The sequence below is a fragment of the Lampris incognitus genome, chromosome 6, assembly GCF_029633865.1.
Source record: "Lampris incognitus isolate fLamInc1 chromosome 6, fLamInc1.hap2, whole genome shotgun sequence".
Classification (NCBI taxonomy): Eukaryota; Metazoa; Chordata; class Actinopteri; order Lampriformes; family Lampridae; genus Lampris; species Lampris incognitus.
The window spans coordinates 54,847,137-54,861,529 of NC_079216.1; the positions used below are offsets into that span (position 1 = coordinate 54,847,137).

The following is a 14,393-nucleotide window of genomic DNA, read 5'->3' on the forward strand; positions in this document are numbered from 1 at the left end:
CAAAGCAGCACAGCAGCTGCAACACGGCAACACGTGGTGTCGGCAAATTAAAGCTAAGCGCTTACTATTACTGACCGGATCCTAAGTGTATGTCTGCGCACTCTCATTACATCTCTTCAATGGGAAGAGATGTAGTCGGGATGCCCACACATTTGATTTTCCATATGCCGATGAAACGACAAAATCACCAGCCTGCACAGCCGTGGCGTGACCGAGGTTGTAATCTGTCACTCTGGTTTTTTCCCAACGCTGCCGCTGTCAGGTGACAAACCCGCATCTCCCGTTTATTTAAAACAAAGGGAATGCACTTACACCATGCGACACTGTCTGTTTCATAAGGGCTTGAGAAGCTGAATCATGAAACCTCTCTCCTATTCAGCCTACGCAGGGATATGACATTGTCCAATTCAAACACCAGTTCGGGGGGGGGGGACTGGGGGGAATAGTGTGATCCTCCCACGTGCTACGTCCCCCTGGCAAAACTCCTTACTGTCAGGTGAAAAGAAGTGGCTGGTGACTCCACATGTATCGGAGGAGGCACGTGGTGGTCTGCAGCCCTCCCCACATCGGCAGAGACAGAGTGGGTGGAGCAGCGACCGGGACGGCTCGAAAGAGTGGGGTAATTGGCCAGATACAATTGGGAAGAAAAAGTGGCGGCACGGTGGCCCAGTGGTTAGCGCTGTCGCCTCACAGCAAGAAGGTCCCGGGTTCAAACCCCGGGGTTGTCCAACCTTGGGGGGTCGTCCCAGGTCCTTTCTGTGTGGAGTTTGCATGTTCTCCCCGTGTCTGCGGTGGGTTTTCTCCGGGTGCTCCGGTTTCCCCCACCATCAAGAAGACATGCGTGTTAGGGTTGATACTCCTGTCTGTCGATGGGACAAGAACCGGAGGTGGTCCCCGGGCGCTGCGCGGCGGCTGCCCACCGCTGCTAGCTACACAGCTAGGACGGGTTAAATGCAGAGTGAATTTGCCCCCGGGGATTAGTAAGAAAGTATAGTATATTTAAAGAGGGGAACAACCCCCCCCCCAAAAAAATGGAGGTCCACAGCTTTGCCTGGCCGCAGCTATGAACTCGCGGGCAGGTGTCCGACTCCGAGACGTGCACTTCCCCTCATGCGAGGCTGAGACGAGACGGCAGGGATGGCAAAAAGGTCGGTGTTTCTTCAGCGCGGTAGGCTGCCGCCAATCATTTGTTGCACGCAGGAGACGAAGCCGTGTGGCGGCGAGCTAAAGAGGATGGAGATCAATCCCACGCGGGTGGGAGCAGGGGGGCGGAAGCAGACTGGGTATAAACTCAGTCGTACCCCAGAGGGACGGATCAGTATTTGCAGAATGCGTCGCTCGATACGGTGCAACCGTGTGTGCACAACTTCACCGCATGACGCACAAAAGTTCAACCAAAGTTAACGCGAGGAGAAAAAAACAGAAAAGAAAAGAGAGGGCCTCCTTATTGAGTGGCCTACATACAGGGACAGTGGGGGGGTGGGGGTGGGGGTGGGGTGTTACGAGCAGACACCCCCTGAGCTGGATTTATCAGACTGCGCTTCCATTTGCCAAATCCTCTCACACATGAGACCCGTTCTGCTCTCATTAGACTCTCGCTTGTTTCCAGCCAGCGCCGGGCCTGTCGACGCGTCACACGCCCGGCGAGGTCTTCTGGAGTACTGACAGCAGTTCTGGGTCGGCACCGCTATTGTTACGGTTGAAAATCTCAGCCGGTCTTCCGACGATACCAAAGGAAACTTCTGGTGCCAATAAGGGTCCGGCCACGGTGTGAATGTCTTCAACATGTTAAAGTTGATGACACGGACACGTTCATACCACTCACTATGTCTGTGTGTACTGTCACGCACACACAGGCGTGTGTGTGTGTGTCTGTGTGTGTGTGTATGTGTATACTGTCATGCGCAGGCATTTGTGTGTGTGTGTGTGTGTGTGTGTGTATGTGTATACTGTCATGCGCAGGCATTTGTGTGTGTGTGTGTGTACTGTCATGCACAGGCATGTGTGTCTCTGTGTGTGTACTGTCATACACAGGTGTGTGTGTGTGTGTGTGTGCGTGTGTGTGTGTACTGTCATGCACGCACAGGCGTGTGTGTCTGTGTGTGTGTACTGTCATGCACAGGTGTATGTGTGTGTACTGTCGTGCACAGGTGTGTGTGTACTGTCATGCACAGGCATGTATGTGTGTGTGTGAGTCTGTGTGTGTACTGTCATGCACAGGCATGTGTCCTTTTTTTCTATCCTCGTGAGGACCAGGTGTGTTCATCAGGGTAGTGACATCAGAGATGACCTACCTCGTGGGGACCTGTTTCAGGTCCACATGAGGAAAAAGGGTTAACTCTGGCTCGGTTTAGGGTTTAGGGCTTTTTATCTGTTTGATTTTGAGATACTTCATTGATCCCCGTGGGGAAATTCCTCTTTGCATTTAACCCATGCTAGCTGTGTAGCTAGGAGCAGTGGGCAGCCACCACAAAGCACCCGGGGACCATCGCCAGTTCGTCTTGCCATGCCTTGCTCAGGGGCACAGTATTAACCCTAACATGCATTTCTTTTTGATGGTGGGAGGAAACAGGAGCACCCGGAGAAAACCCACTGCAGACATGGGGAGAACATGTAAACGCCACAAAGAGAACGACCTTGGATGACCCCCAAAGCTGGACAACCCCGGGGTGCGAACCCAGGACGTTATTGCTGTGAGGCGACACCACTAACCACAGGGCCACCGACTAAAGCGTAGGTCTAGTACCAAAGTGATGTATCAGAGCTAGGCTCAGGGTTAAGGTTAGGTTTAAGTATGGTTGCTTTTGGATCATCTTAGGGTAAGGTTAGGGCAAAGGTTGGGGTTGGGGGTAGTTCTATGGCTTGGGTTGCAGCTGGGGTCAAATCTAGAGCTGGGAGTAAGGCTACAGGATTTTTAATTTAACATAAATTTTCACTCCCCACGGGCGTCCTGGTGGCGTGGTGGTCTATTCCGTTGCCTACCAACACGGGGATTGCTGGTTCGAATCCCCGCGTTACCTCCAGCTTGGTCAGGCATCCCCATAGACACAATTGGCCGTGTCTGCGGGTGGGAAGCCAGATGTGGGTGTGTGTCCTGTTCGCTGCACTGGCGCCTCCTCTGGTCGGTTGGTCGGGGTGCTTGTTCAGGGGGGATGGGAACTGGGGGGAACAGTGGGATTCTCCCACATGCTACGTCCGCCTGGCAAAACGGCTGGCGACTCCACATGTATCAGAGGAGGCATGTGGTAGCCTGCAGCCCTCCCCGGATCGTCAGCAGAGGGGTCGGAGCAGCAACCGGGACGGCTTGGAAGAGTGGGGTAATTGGCCATGTACAATTGGGGAGAAAAAGGGGGGAAAAAATTTCCACTTCCCGCAAAGATAGAAAGACTAGTGTGTGTGTGTGTGTGTGTGTGTGTGTGTGTGTCAGTGTGTGTGTGTGTGTGTGTGTGTGAGAGAGAGAGACAGCCACACATCTATGTGTTGATGCATTCTTTAGTATCAGTGAGGTCCTACCTTGAGTCTCCAGAGAGGGTAGGTGGAGTCAGGGTCTCTGTTGAAAAACCTGGTGGTCTTCGTTCCTGCACTCAGCAGATATTCCGCAGGCAGACCCTGTGTCTGGGAGATGTACCGGATCTGCACCAACAAGAGTAACACATCTCTGAGTAGTCAGACTTAGTCACATCCACACACAACACCATCTCTGACATACAGGCCTGGAAACATGAAGCAGCTTTAATTCTAATAAACTTTGAAAAAATTTGGGGGCGTCAGGGTGGGGTAGCGGTCTATTCTGTTGCCTACCAACACGGGGATCGCCAGCTCAAACCCCCGTGTTACCTCCGGCTTGGTCGGGCATCCCTACAGACACAACTGGCCGTGTCTGTGGTCGGGAAGCCGGATGTGGGTATGTGTCCTGGTCGCTGCACTAGCGCCCCCTCTGGTCAGTCGGGGCGCCTGTTCAGGGGGGAGGGGGAACTGGGAGGAATAGCGTGATCCTCCCATGCGCTACGTCCCCCTGGTGAAACTCCTCACTGTCAGGTGAAAAGAAGCGGCTGGTGACTCCACATGTATGGGAGGAGGCATGTGGTAATCTGCAGCCCTCCCCGGACCAGCAGAGGGGGGGTGGAGCAGCAGAGGGGGTGGAGCAGCAACCGGGACGGCTCGGAAGAGTGGGGGTAATTGACCAGATACAATTGGGGAGAAAAAAAAAGAGAAAAGAAAAAGTTCGGAGGATCTGGATGTTTTTTCGTTTGTTTTTTTTTCCCCAGCATGGCAGTTCGAGAATCTCGGCAGACGTTGACACTCTGAGCTTATGGGGCGGAAGTTGCCCCGTCACCCAGACGTGACCTAAGCTCGGGGGTAAGACACAAAGACTGATCTGAGACATGCAAATGAGACAGAGTGTTAAGTTTTTAGAGCGGTAAAAGTAAAAGGCGGTGCTTGTGCGACGGAGCCGCTTCCTGCAGGCTCTCCCGGCTCCCCCGGTCTGACTGACAGACAGACAGAGGGGCACACAGCCGTGTCCTGCTCCGGAGCACAGGGGCCCCGCTAATTGGACAAGTGGCTCCGTGGCATCTGTTCAGATAAACAGGGAGGCCGCATAAGAATCATCAGAGGCTGTCAAGAGGACTGGAGAAACCCCTCCACATTCACACACACAAACACACACACACACGCACACACATACTCTCTTTCTCTCTCACAAACACACACACACACAGTCTCTCTCTCTTATACACACACACATACACACACACATACACACACAAAACATGCCCATACACTCGCACACATATAATCTCTCGTTCTCACACACACACACACACACACACACACACACACACACACACACACACACACACACACACACACACACATTCACCATGCCCATACAAACGCACATTCTTTCTCTCGCTCTTATACACACACACACACACACACACACACACTCTCTCTCTCTCTCTCTCTTAAACACACACACACATTCAGCATGCCCATACAAACGCACACATTCTTTCTCTCTCATACACCCCCCCCCACACACACAGCATGCCCGTACACACGCACATCCTCTTTCTCTCTTTTAAACACACACACAGACATACACACACATTCTCTCTCTCTCTCTCTTACACACAAACACACACGCTCTCTCTCTCTCTCTCTTACACACACACATACTCTCTCTCTTATACACATACACACATGCACGCACACACACACATTCAGCATACCCATACAAACGCACACATTCTTTCTCTCTCTCTTATACACACACACACACACACAGCATGCCCATACACACGCACATACTCTTTCTCTCTTTTAAACACACATACAGACACACAAACACACAATAAAATATGCACTACATGATCAGGAAGAGTATAAACACTACACGATGAGGAAGAGTATAAGCGCTACATGATGAGGCAGAGTATAAGCGCTACATGATGAGGAAGAGTATAAGCACTACATGATGAGGAAGATTATAAATACTACATGATGAGGAAGAGTATAGGCGCTACATGATGAGGAAGAGTATAAACACTACATGATGAGGAAGAGTATAAACAGTTAACGGGCCCAAGCAGGCAGCACACTGGTGTCAGTCTCCAAGCCAGGCAGTCCCAGTCTTACCTGGTCGTACTCGGAGGCCCCGGGGTAGAGGGGCCAGCCCAGGAAGAGCTCCGCTATCACACAGCCCAGGGACCACATGTCGATGGCCTCGCAGAACGGTAAGCCCAGGATGATCTCTGGAGCCCTGCGGAAAGAGAAACACAGTCTACCTGAACACCACACACCTCACAACCCCAACACCCTGCTGCAAACGGGCTGCAACTCAGAGGCTGAGACCAGAATCAGGAACAGTTATTTGTCATTTCATTCCATGCACCTGCGCACCACCCAGCCCACAGCAGTGCAACACAAAGACAATAACACATATCCAAACTACAAGAACAAACGTATCTTCGCTACAAAAACTACAAAACACACATATCCAACATCCAAACAAACAAACAAAAAAAATTCGGTCCAAGAGAGCAAACGCCAGGATGACTGTCGGAGCTGCTGCTCTGCATGGGCTAGCAGTTAGCTTAGCCCGCCGCGCTTCTGCTTCCTGTCAGACCACCCCCGGTGTTTCCTCTACGGAAGCAGCTCCAGGCAGGGCCGTGGTCCCTGGGCCCACCGGACAGCAGACCAGTTCCCCCAGCCATCAAACGAAGACACACTTCCATGCAGACGTGGACAAAGACACTGCACGGACGCTATTGGGTGAGGCCGCCGCAAACCTAAGTTCACGCAGCCATCTTCCCACACCGGAAGTGGTGTCTGAAGGTTACTGGTTTAAAGTCCCTGGACCATGTGGGAAGGTGGGGCTTGGGAAAATGAAGGAGTAGCACCCCCCCCCAAACAACTTCCATCTATACGTACACGTGTAAGACAACAGCAGCAAATGTACCGAAAAGCTTCCAAAATCTACAACTTTTTAATAACTCAACACACGATTTTATAGAGTTGAGCGCCACCTCTATGATACTATGATGTGCCCTTGTTTTGTGTTAACAGAGCAAAAACAAACGGACAAAACCACTCTCAGCTGAACCTGTGTGTATGTGTGTGTGTGTGTTTGTGTGTGTGTATATATATGTACTATATATATATATATATATATATATATATATATATATATATATATATGTGGTGGACACGTATTGGGGACAGAATTCAACCCAGGAACTAAGGGTTAAGTCATGGTTGCCCTGGCAGGTTAACGCAGGGTTAAGTTATGGTTGTCCAGCCAGTTTTCTGATTATTCTTGCCACCTCCGCTCAGTCGAGCTGTGGTTTGGTTGCTCTCTGATTTACCGTGGATTAAAGAAAGTTGCCTACACGGCTAAAGTGTGAACCTACGGTCTTCTCCGTTCCTTCGGCTCTACACTGGTGACCCCGACGTCGGTTTTCGGATAAGTTTTCTGAAACCACACACATTATGGCTACGAACGCCGTTGCAATTAAACTGCCGGAGTTTTGGGAGTCTTCCGCGGCTACATGGTTCGCGCAGGCTGAGGCACAGTTCGCGCTCAGAGACATAACAGCAGACGAGACCAGGTACTACTACGTATTGGCAGCGCTGGGGTGCGCTACGGCTTCCAGGATAAGCGGTTTCATAACCAACCCACCGGCCGATGGTAAATACGCCGCACTTAAACATCTCCTCCTTGAAACTTTTGAACTGTCAGCAACGGAGAGAGCACGTCGCCTCTTCGCAATTCAGGGCTTGGGAGATGGCAAACCATCGGAGCTAATGAGCAGGATGTTAAACCTACTGGGTCAAGAAAAGCCATGTTTCCTGTTTATGGAGCTGTTTCTGCGCAACATGCCGCCCCACGTCCAGACTGCGCTCGCTAACTCCACCATCACTGATCCCCGTGAGCTGGCAAAGGAGGCTGACCGATTCTTCGTCGCTACACAACGTTCCTCCCATGCCGGGGTGCTGGCTCCTACCTTCACTGGCCCCCCGCCGACATCGCGGGCGTGGCCCGACGGTGGCGCCACAGCATCAGACCGCTACAAGCCCTCTGGACTCTGTATGTACCACGCTCGATTTGGTGCGAAAGCTAAACGGTGCCGTTCCCCCTGCAACTACAGGCCGACGGGAAACGAGAGGGCCAACACTCAGTAGTGGCCATGAGTGTTGGCGATACGAGCAGGCTACTCTTCATCCTCGACACCATCTCCGGTCGGCGATTTCTTTGTGACACGGGCGCACAGAGAAGCGTGCTCCCTGCTACTGACGTCGACATCATGGGCGGGGAGCGGGGCCCCCAGTTGGCGACGGCTGACGGCAGCCCTATCCACACCTACGGCGTGCGGTCTGTAGAACTGTGTTTTGGTGGACAACGTTTCACGTGGGAGTTCGTCATGGCCAATGTAACGCTTCCCCTCCTCGGAGCTGATTTTTTGTGCGCTTACGGTTTGCTAGTGGACATTCAGAACAGCCGTCTGGTCGATGCCTTAACCTTCTCCTCCTTCGCATGTACGCGGAGGGAAGCGGCCTATGCAGGTCTAGCCAACTCTCTCTCAGAGGCAGACAAGTTCACCCGCCTCCTCGCTGAGTTCCCTGACCTCACCCAGCCTACCTTCTCTGCACCCACCGCTAAGCATGGGGTGGAGCATCACATTGCTACGAAGGGGCCCCCGGTCTACGCCAGAGCCAGGCGTCTCGACCCCGCCAAACTCGCCATTGCCAAGTCTGAGTTCGAGCACCTGGAACGCATGGGGATCATCCGCCGCTCTGACAGCCCGTGGGCGTCCCCACTCCACATCGTCGCTAAGCCTGATGGAGGTTGGCGCCCATGCGGGGACTACCGCCGACTAAATGACGCCACCACGCCCGACCGCTATCCTGTCCTGCATATCCAGGACTTTTCTGCAAACCTGTCTGGCAAATGCGTCTTCTCAAAAGTCGACCTGGTCCGTGGTTATCATCAAGTTCCCGTGCACCCCTCAGACATCCCCAAGACAGCGGTGACTACCCCATTCGGCCTATTTGAATTCCTACGAATGCCATTTGGACTCAAAAACGCGGCCCAGTCCTTTCAGCGGCTGATGGATTCAGTGCTCCGTGGCCTTCCTTTCCTCTTCGTCTATTTGGACGACATACTCATCGCCAGCGCCTCCAAGGAAGAACACCTGTCCCATCTTCATGCCCTCTTCACACGCCTCAGCCAGCATGGGCTGATCGTCAACCCGGCGAAGTGCCGGTTCGGGCTGACAGCCATTGATTTCCTCGGGCATCGCATCACTGGGGACGGGGCAGTCCCCCTGCCCTCAAAGGTGGAAGCGGTGGCGGCCTTTCCGCGCCCCCAAACAGCTCGTGCGCTCAGGGAGTTCATCGGGATGGTGACATTCTACCACCGCTTCATTCCCCGAGCCGCCTTTATCATCCGGCCACTGTACGAGGCGCTGAAAGGCATGTCCCCCAACCAGGCGGTCGACTGGACAGCAGAGCGGGACCGTGCGTTCACCGAGACTAAAGCTGCGCTCTCCCAGGCTACCCTGCTAGCGCATCCTTCACCTACAGCGCCTATTTCCATAACCACGGATGCATCGGACTATGCTGTTGGTGCGGTTCACGAACAGTGGGTGGGGGGGGCTTGGCAGCCTTTGGCCTTTTTCAGTCGCCAGCTTACACCCCGAGAGCGCAAGTATAGTACTTTTGACAGGGAACTCCTCGGTCTCTGGCTCGCTGTCCGGCATTTCCGTTTCCTGCTAGAGGGCCGCGAGTTTACTGCGTACGTGGACCACAAGCCCCTCACGTTTGCCATGTCCAAGACGGCCGAGCCATGGTCCGCTCGCCAGCAGCGACAACTCTCCTACATTTCGGAATTCACTACCGACATCCAGCACGTCGCTGGTAAGTCTAACCAGGTAGCTGACTGCCTCTCTAGGGCAGTGATTGGAGCGGTCCACCTAGGCCTTGACTATGCACAGATGGCCGTTGACCAGGCCACGGACCCGAGCATCCTCCGTCTCCGGGCCTCCGACACGGGGCTCCGCCTGCAGGACGTTCCTTTCAGCGACACAGGTGCCACCCTCCTGTGTGACGTCTCCACAGGACAGCCCAGGCCCATCGTCCCGCACAGCTGGAGACGCCCCGTATTTGAAGCTGTGCACGGCCTCTCTCATCCAGGCGGTAAGCCATCCGTGCGCCTGACCTCTGCTAAGTTTGTGTGGGAGGGACTTAAGAGAGACGTGAAAGCGTGGGCCGACTCGTGTGTTGCCTGTCAGCGGGCTAAGATACACCGCCACATTAAGGCGCCCCTGGAACGCTTCGCAGTGCCGGAGAGACGATTTGACCATGTCCACGTCGACCTGGTTGGTCCCCTACCCCCCTCCCATGGGTTCACCTACCTCTTCACTGTGGTGGACAGGACTACGCGCTGGCCTGAAGCTGTTCCTCTGGCATCCACGACGTCTGCTGATGTGGCCCGGGCTTTTATTGGGTCGTGGGTCTCACGTTTCGGTACGCCTTCCGACCTTTCATCTGACCGCGGGCCACAGTTTACCTCAGAGCTATGGAGTGCTGTGGGTGAGGCTCTGGGCGTCAAGCTTCATCGCACTACCGCCTACCACCCTCAGGCGAACGGCCTATGTGAGCGCTTCCACCGGTCCATGAAGGCTGCGCTTCGGGCTACTCTCAAGGACTGCAACTGGGTCGACAAGCTCCCATGGGTCATGCTGGGCCTGCGGACCGCCCCGAAGGAAGACCTACAAGCCTCCTCTGCGGAGCTGGTGTACGGCACGCCGCTGCGAGTCCCAGGCGATTTCATGCCCAATGCAACGCGTCCCTGGTCAGCTGTGGACCAACGAGCCTCCTTGCTGGACGGGGTCAGAGCTTTCACACCCGTCCCTACCGCCCAACACGGCGCGCCGGTGTCCCAGGTGCCCCCAGGTCTGCAGTCAGCGGACTACGTGTTCATCCGTCACGACGCACACCGCCCCCCTCTGCAACCCCCTTATGACGGCCCCTTCCGCGTCCTGGAACGGGGAACTAAGCACCTGGTGGTGGATTTTGGGGGCACGGCCGAGCATGTTTCAGTGGACCGAGTTAAACCCGCACACCTGGACTTGACGCAGCCGTTGGAGTTAGCCCAACCTCCTCGTCGCGGTCGTCCCCCGGCTCCGCCTCCTCCCCCCGTGGAGGCCCGAGCTGCCTCTTCTGCTCCTCAGGCCGACCTCCACAGGCCCGCGTCAATGCCTCCCAGAGACACTCCGGCCCCTGTTATCCGGAGCCGCCGCGGACGGCCTGTTGTCCCCCCGCGCCTGCCTGACTTCGATTACTAGGGCGAATTCTGGGGGGGCTCATGTGGTGGACACGTATTGGGGACAGAATTCAACCCAGGAACTAAGGGTTAAGTCATGGTTGCCCTGGCAGGTTAACGCAGGGTTAAGTTATGGTTGTCCAGCCAGTTTTCTGATTATTCTTGCCACCTCCGCTCAGTCGAGCTGTGGTTTGGTTGCTCTCTGATTTACCGTGGATTAAAGAAAGTTGCCTACACGGCTAAAGTGTGAACCTACGGTCTTCTCCGTTCCTTCGGCTCTACATATATATATATATATATATATATATATATACACTACCGTTCAAAAGTTTGGGATCACCCAAACAATTTTGTGTTTTCCATGAAAAGTCACACTTATTCACCACCATATGTTGTGAAATGAATAGAAAATAGAGTCAAGACATTGACAAGGTTAGAAATAATGATTTGTATTTGAAATAAGGTTTTTTTTACATCAAACTTTGCTTTCGTCAAAGAATCCTCCATTTGCAGCAATTACAGCATTGCAGACCTTTGGCATTCTAGCTGTTAATTTGTTGAGGTAATCTGGAGAAATTGCACCCCACGCTTCCAGAAGCAGCTCCCACAAGTTGGATTGATTGGATGGGCACTTCTTGCGTACCATACGGTCAAGCTGCTCCCACAACAGCTCAATGGGGTTCAGATCTGGTGACTGCGCTGGCCACTCCATTACCGATAGAATACCAGCTGCCTGCTTCTGCTCTAAATAGTTCTTGCACAATTTGGAGGTGTGTTTAGGGTCATTGTCCTGTTGTAGGATGAAATTGGCTCCAATCAAGCGCTGTCCACTGGGTATGGCATGGCGTTGCAAAATGGAGTGATAGCCTTCCTTATTCAGAATCCCTTTTACCCTGTACAAATCTCCCACCTTACCAGCACCAAAGCAACCCCAGACCATCACATGACCTCCACCATGCTTAACAGATGGCGTCAGGCATTCTTCCAGCATCTTTTCATTTGTTCTGCGTCTCACAAACGTTCTTCTTTGTGATCCAAACACCTCAAACTTGGATTCATCCGTCCACAACACTTTTTTCCAGTCTTCCTCTGTCCAATGTCTGTGTTCTTTTGCCCATCTTAATCTTTTTCTTTTATTGGTCAGTCTCAGATATGGCTTTTTCTTTGCCACTCTGCCCTGAAGCCCAGAATCCCGCAGCCGCCTCTTCACTGTAGATGTTGACACTGGTGTTTTGCGGGTACTATTTAATGAAGATGCCAGTTGGGGACCTGTGAGGCGTCTGTTTCTCAAACTAGAGACTCTAATGTACTTATCTTCTTGCTCAGTTGTGCAACGCGGCCACCCACTTCTTTTTCTACTTTGGTTAGAGCCTGTTTGTGCTGTCCTCTGACGGGAGTAGTACACACCGGTGTAGGAAATCTTCAATTTCTTAGCAATTTCTCGCATGGAATAGCCTTCATTTCTAAGAACAAGAATAGACTGTTGAGTTTCAGATGAAAGTTCTCTTTTTCTGGCCATTTTGAGCGTTTAATTGACCCCACAAATGTGATGCTCCAGAAACTCAATCTGCTCAAAGGAAGGTCAGTTTTGTAGCTTCTGTAACGAGCTAAACTGTTTTCAGATGTGTGAACATGATTGCACAAGGGTTTTCTAATCATCAATTAGCCTTCTGAGCCAATGAGCAAACACATTGTACCATTAGAACACTGGAGTGATAGTTGCTTGAAATGGGCCTCTATACACCTATGTAGATATTGCACCAAAAACCAGACATTTGCAGCTAGAATAGTCATTTACCACATTAGCAATGTATAGAGTGTATTTCTTTAAAGTTAAGACTAGTTTAAAGTTATCTTCATTGAAAAGTACAGTGCTTTTCCTTCAAAAATATGGACATTTCAATGTGATCCCAAACTTTTGAACGGTAGTGTATATATATATAGTAATGACCACGGATAACTAGACTCGCTAGCCCTTGGCTAACAGGTCGGACCCTTTACTCGGCTGGTTATAAGTAATTAACAACTTCTATAAAATATTGGCTAATGTGGCATTGAGCTGTTTCGCCTTGTGATTTTAAACGACACAGGGCGTTGAGTTTGTGTATGTGGGCAAGCTGCCCAGCCACTACGCAAGAAAAAGTGACACAAAAAGTGATACGGCGGCAGTGTAATCACTAAATTTGGGAGAAATATCCATTCGTATTGTTAAGATTCATACTCGTTTCACATCTGTTGTTACTAGAAACTCAAGCAGTTATGAATGATACAGTTGTGAAGTCACAGGATGTTAAATATCATGTCAGGCCAACGGTAACACTGATGGTAGCAAGTGCTGGTTGACAACACTGCTGCAATAGTGGCTCACTAGTCAGCAACGTCATCCACTCGTCAGTCTGCTTGACTTGTTGAGTGACAACCGATTGTTATGCATGTGGTTAGCCTGGCATGTGCTGAAATTATTAAATCTATTGGAACAGTTAACATGGAGACCCATTCGGCCGTGTTAATGGGCAAAGCCTGTGTGCTATTCAGAGGCTGTGATTCATTCCCACGTGGTAATAATGGAAATGGTCATGTTAAATGCAGGAAAATAACTTTGTAGTTTGTGGTGACCATTCCACTGCTGTCGTCAATCCATTATCTGCATACCGACTAAGGTCTGTCACTGGTCTGCTTAATGTCAATACTCTCAAATGGCCCATGTCAAATCTTTTTGCAATACACGTGTGAATAAGTTAATCATTGTAAATCACATTTCGGTGGCCTTACGCATACGAAATAGGTAGCGACTGTACAGAAAACAGCTTATAACAGGTGTCTGAAATTCAGATTTGACCAGAAATGCTTTGAGTGGCTGTTGCAGCTAGAGAGGCGCTATATAAAATGCAACTTGATTGATTGATTGGTTGGTTAATGTTGACGCCCGTGGTGCAGGAGACCCAGGTTCGCTTCCCGGCTGCCCCCCAAATTCGCTACATTGGTGTCAGAAGTGGGATGGTGACACCGTGAGGTCACCAGCGTGTGCCCAGAAGGGTGAGCGAGCTGACATGCTGAAGCGTGGGGACACGCTTCCTGAAGGATGGGGATAGTGTAATGACCACGGATAACTAGACTCGCTAGCCCTTGGCTAACGGGTCGGACCCTTTAGTCGACTGGTTAACGTTGTCGCCCATGCTGCGGGAGACCCGGGTTTGTGTCCCAGCTGTGGCGATTCCCAGCTGTCCCCCGAATTCGCTACTATATATATATATATATATATATATATATATATATATATATATATATATATATATATATATACACACTCACTGGCCACTTTATTAGGTACACCTAGCTAGTACCGGGTTGGACACCCTTTTGCCTTCAGAACTGCCTTAATCCTTCGTGGCATAGATTCAACAAGGTACTGGAAACATTCCTCAGAGAGTTTGGTCCATATTGACATGATAGCATCACGCAGTTGCTGCAGATTTGTCGGCTGCACATCCATGATGCGAATCTCCCGGTCCACCACATCCCAAAGGTGCTCTATTGGATTGCTTTGCTTTCATGTTGTTGACGC

The 14,393-nt window shown here is 51.7% G+C and overlaps 1 protein-coding gene across 1 annotated transcript in view; it reads right to left on the reverse strand.

Moving 5' to 3' along the window:
• hipk2 (homeodomain interacting protein kinase 2) overlaps positions 1 to 14,393 on the reverse strand; it is a 144,146-nt gene that overhangs the window by 32,495 nt on the left and 97,258 nt on the right. The window contains exons 4-5 of the mRNA XM_056281503.1: positions 5,641 to 5,764; positions 3,514 to 3,633 (exon numbers count right to left, since the gene is read on the reverse strand). Coding sequence (XP_056137478.1) covers positions 3,514 to 3,633; positions 5,641 to 5,764 — 244 coding nt within the window. The remainder of the gene's footprint in view (positions 1 to 3,513; positions 3,634 to 5,640; positions 5,765 to 14,393) is intronic.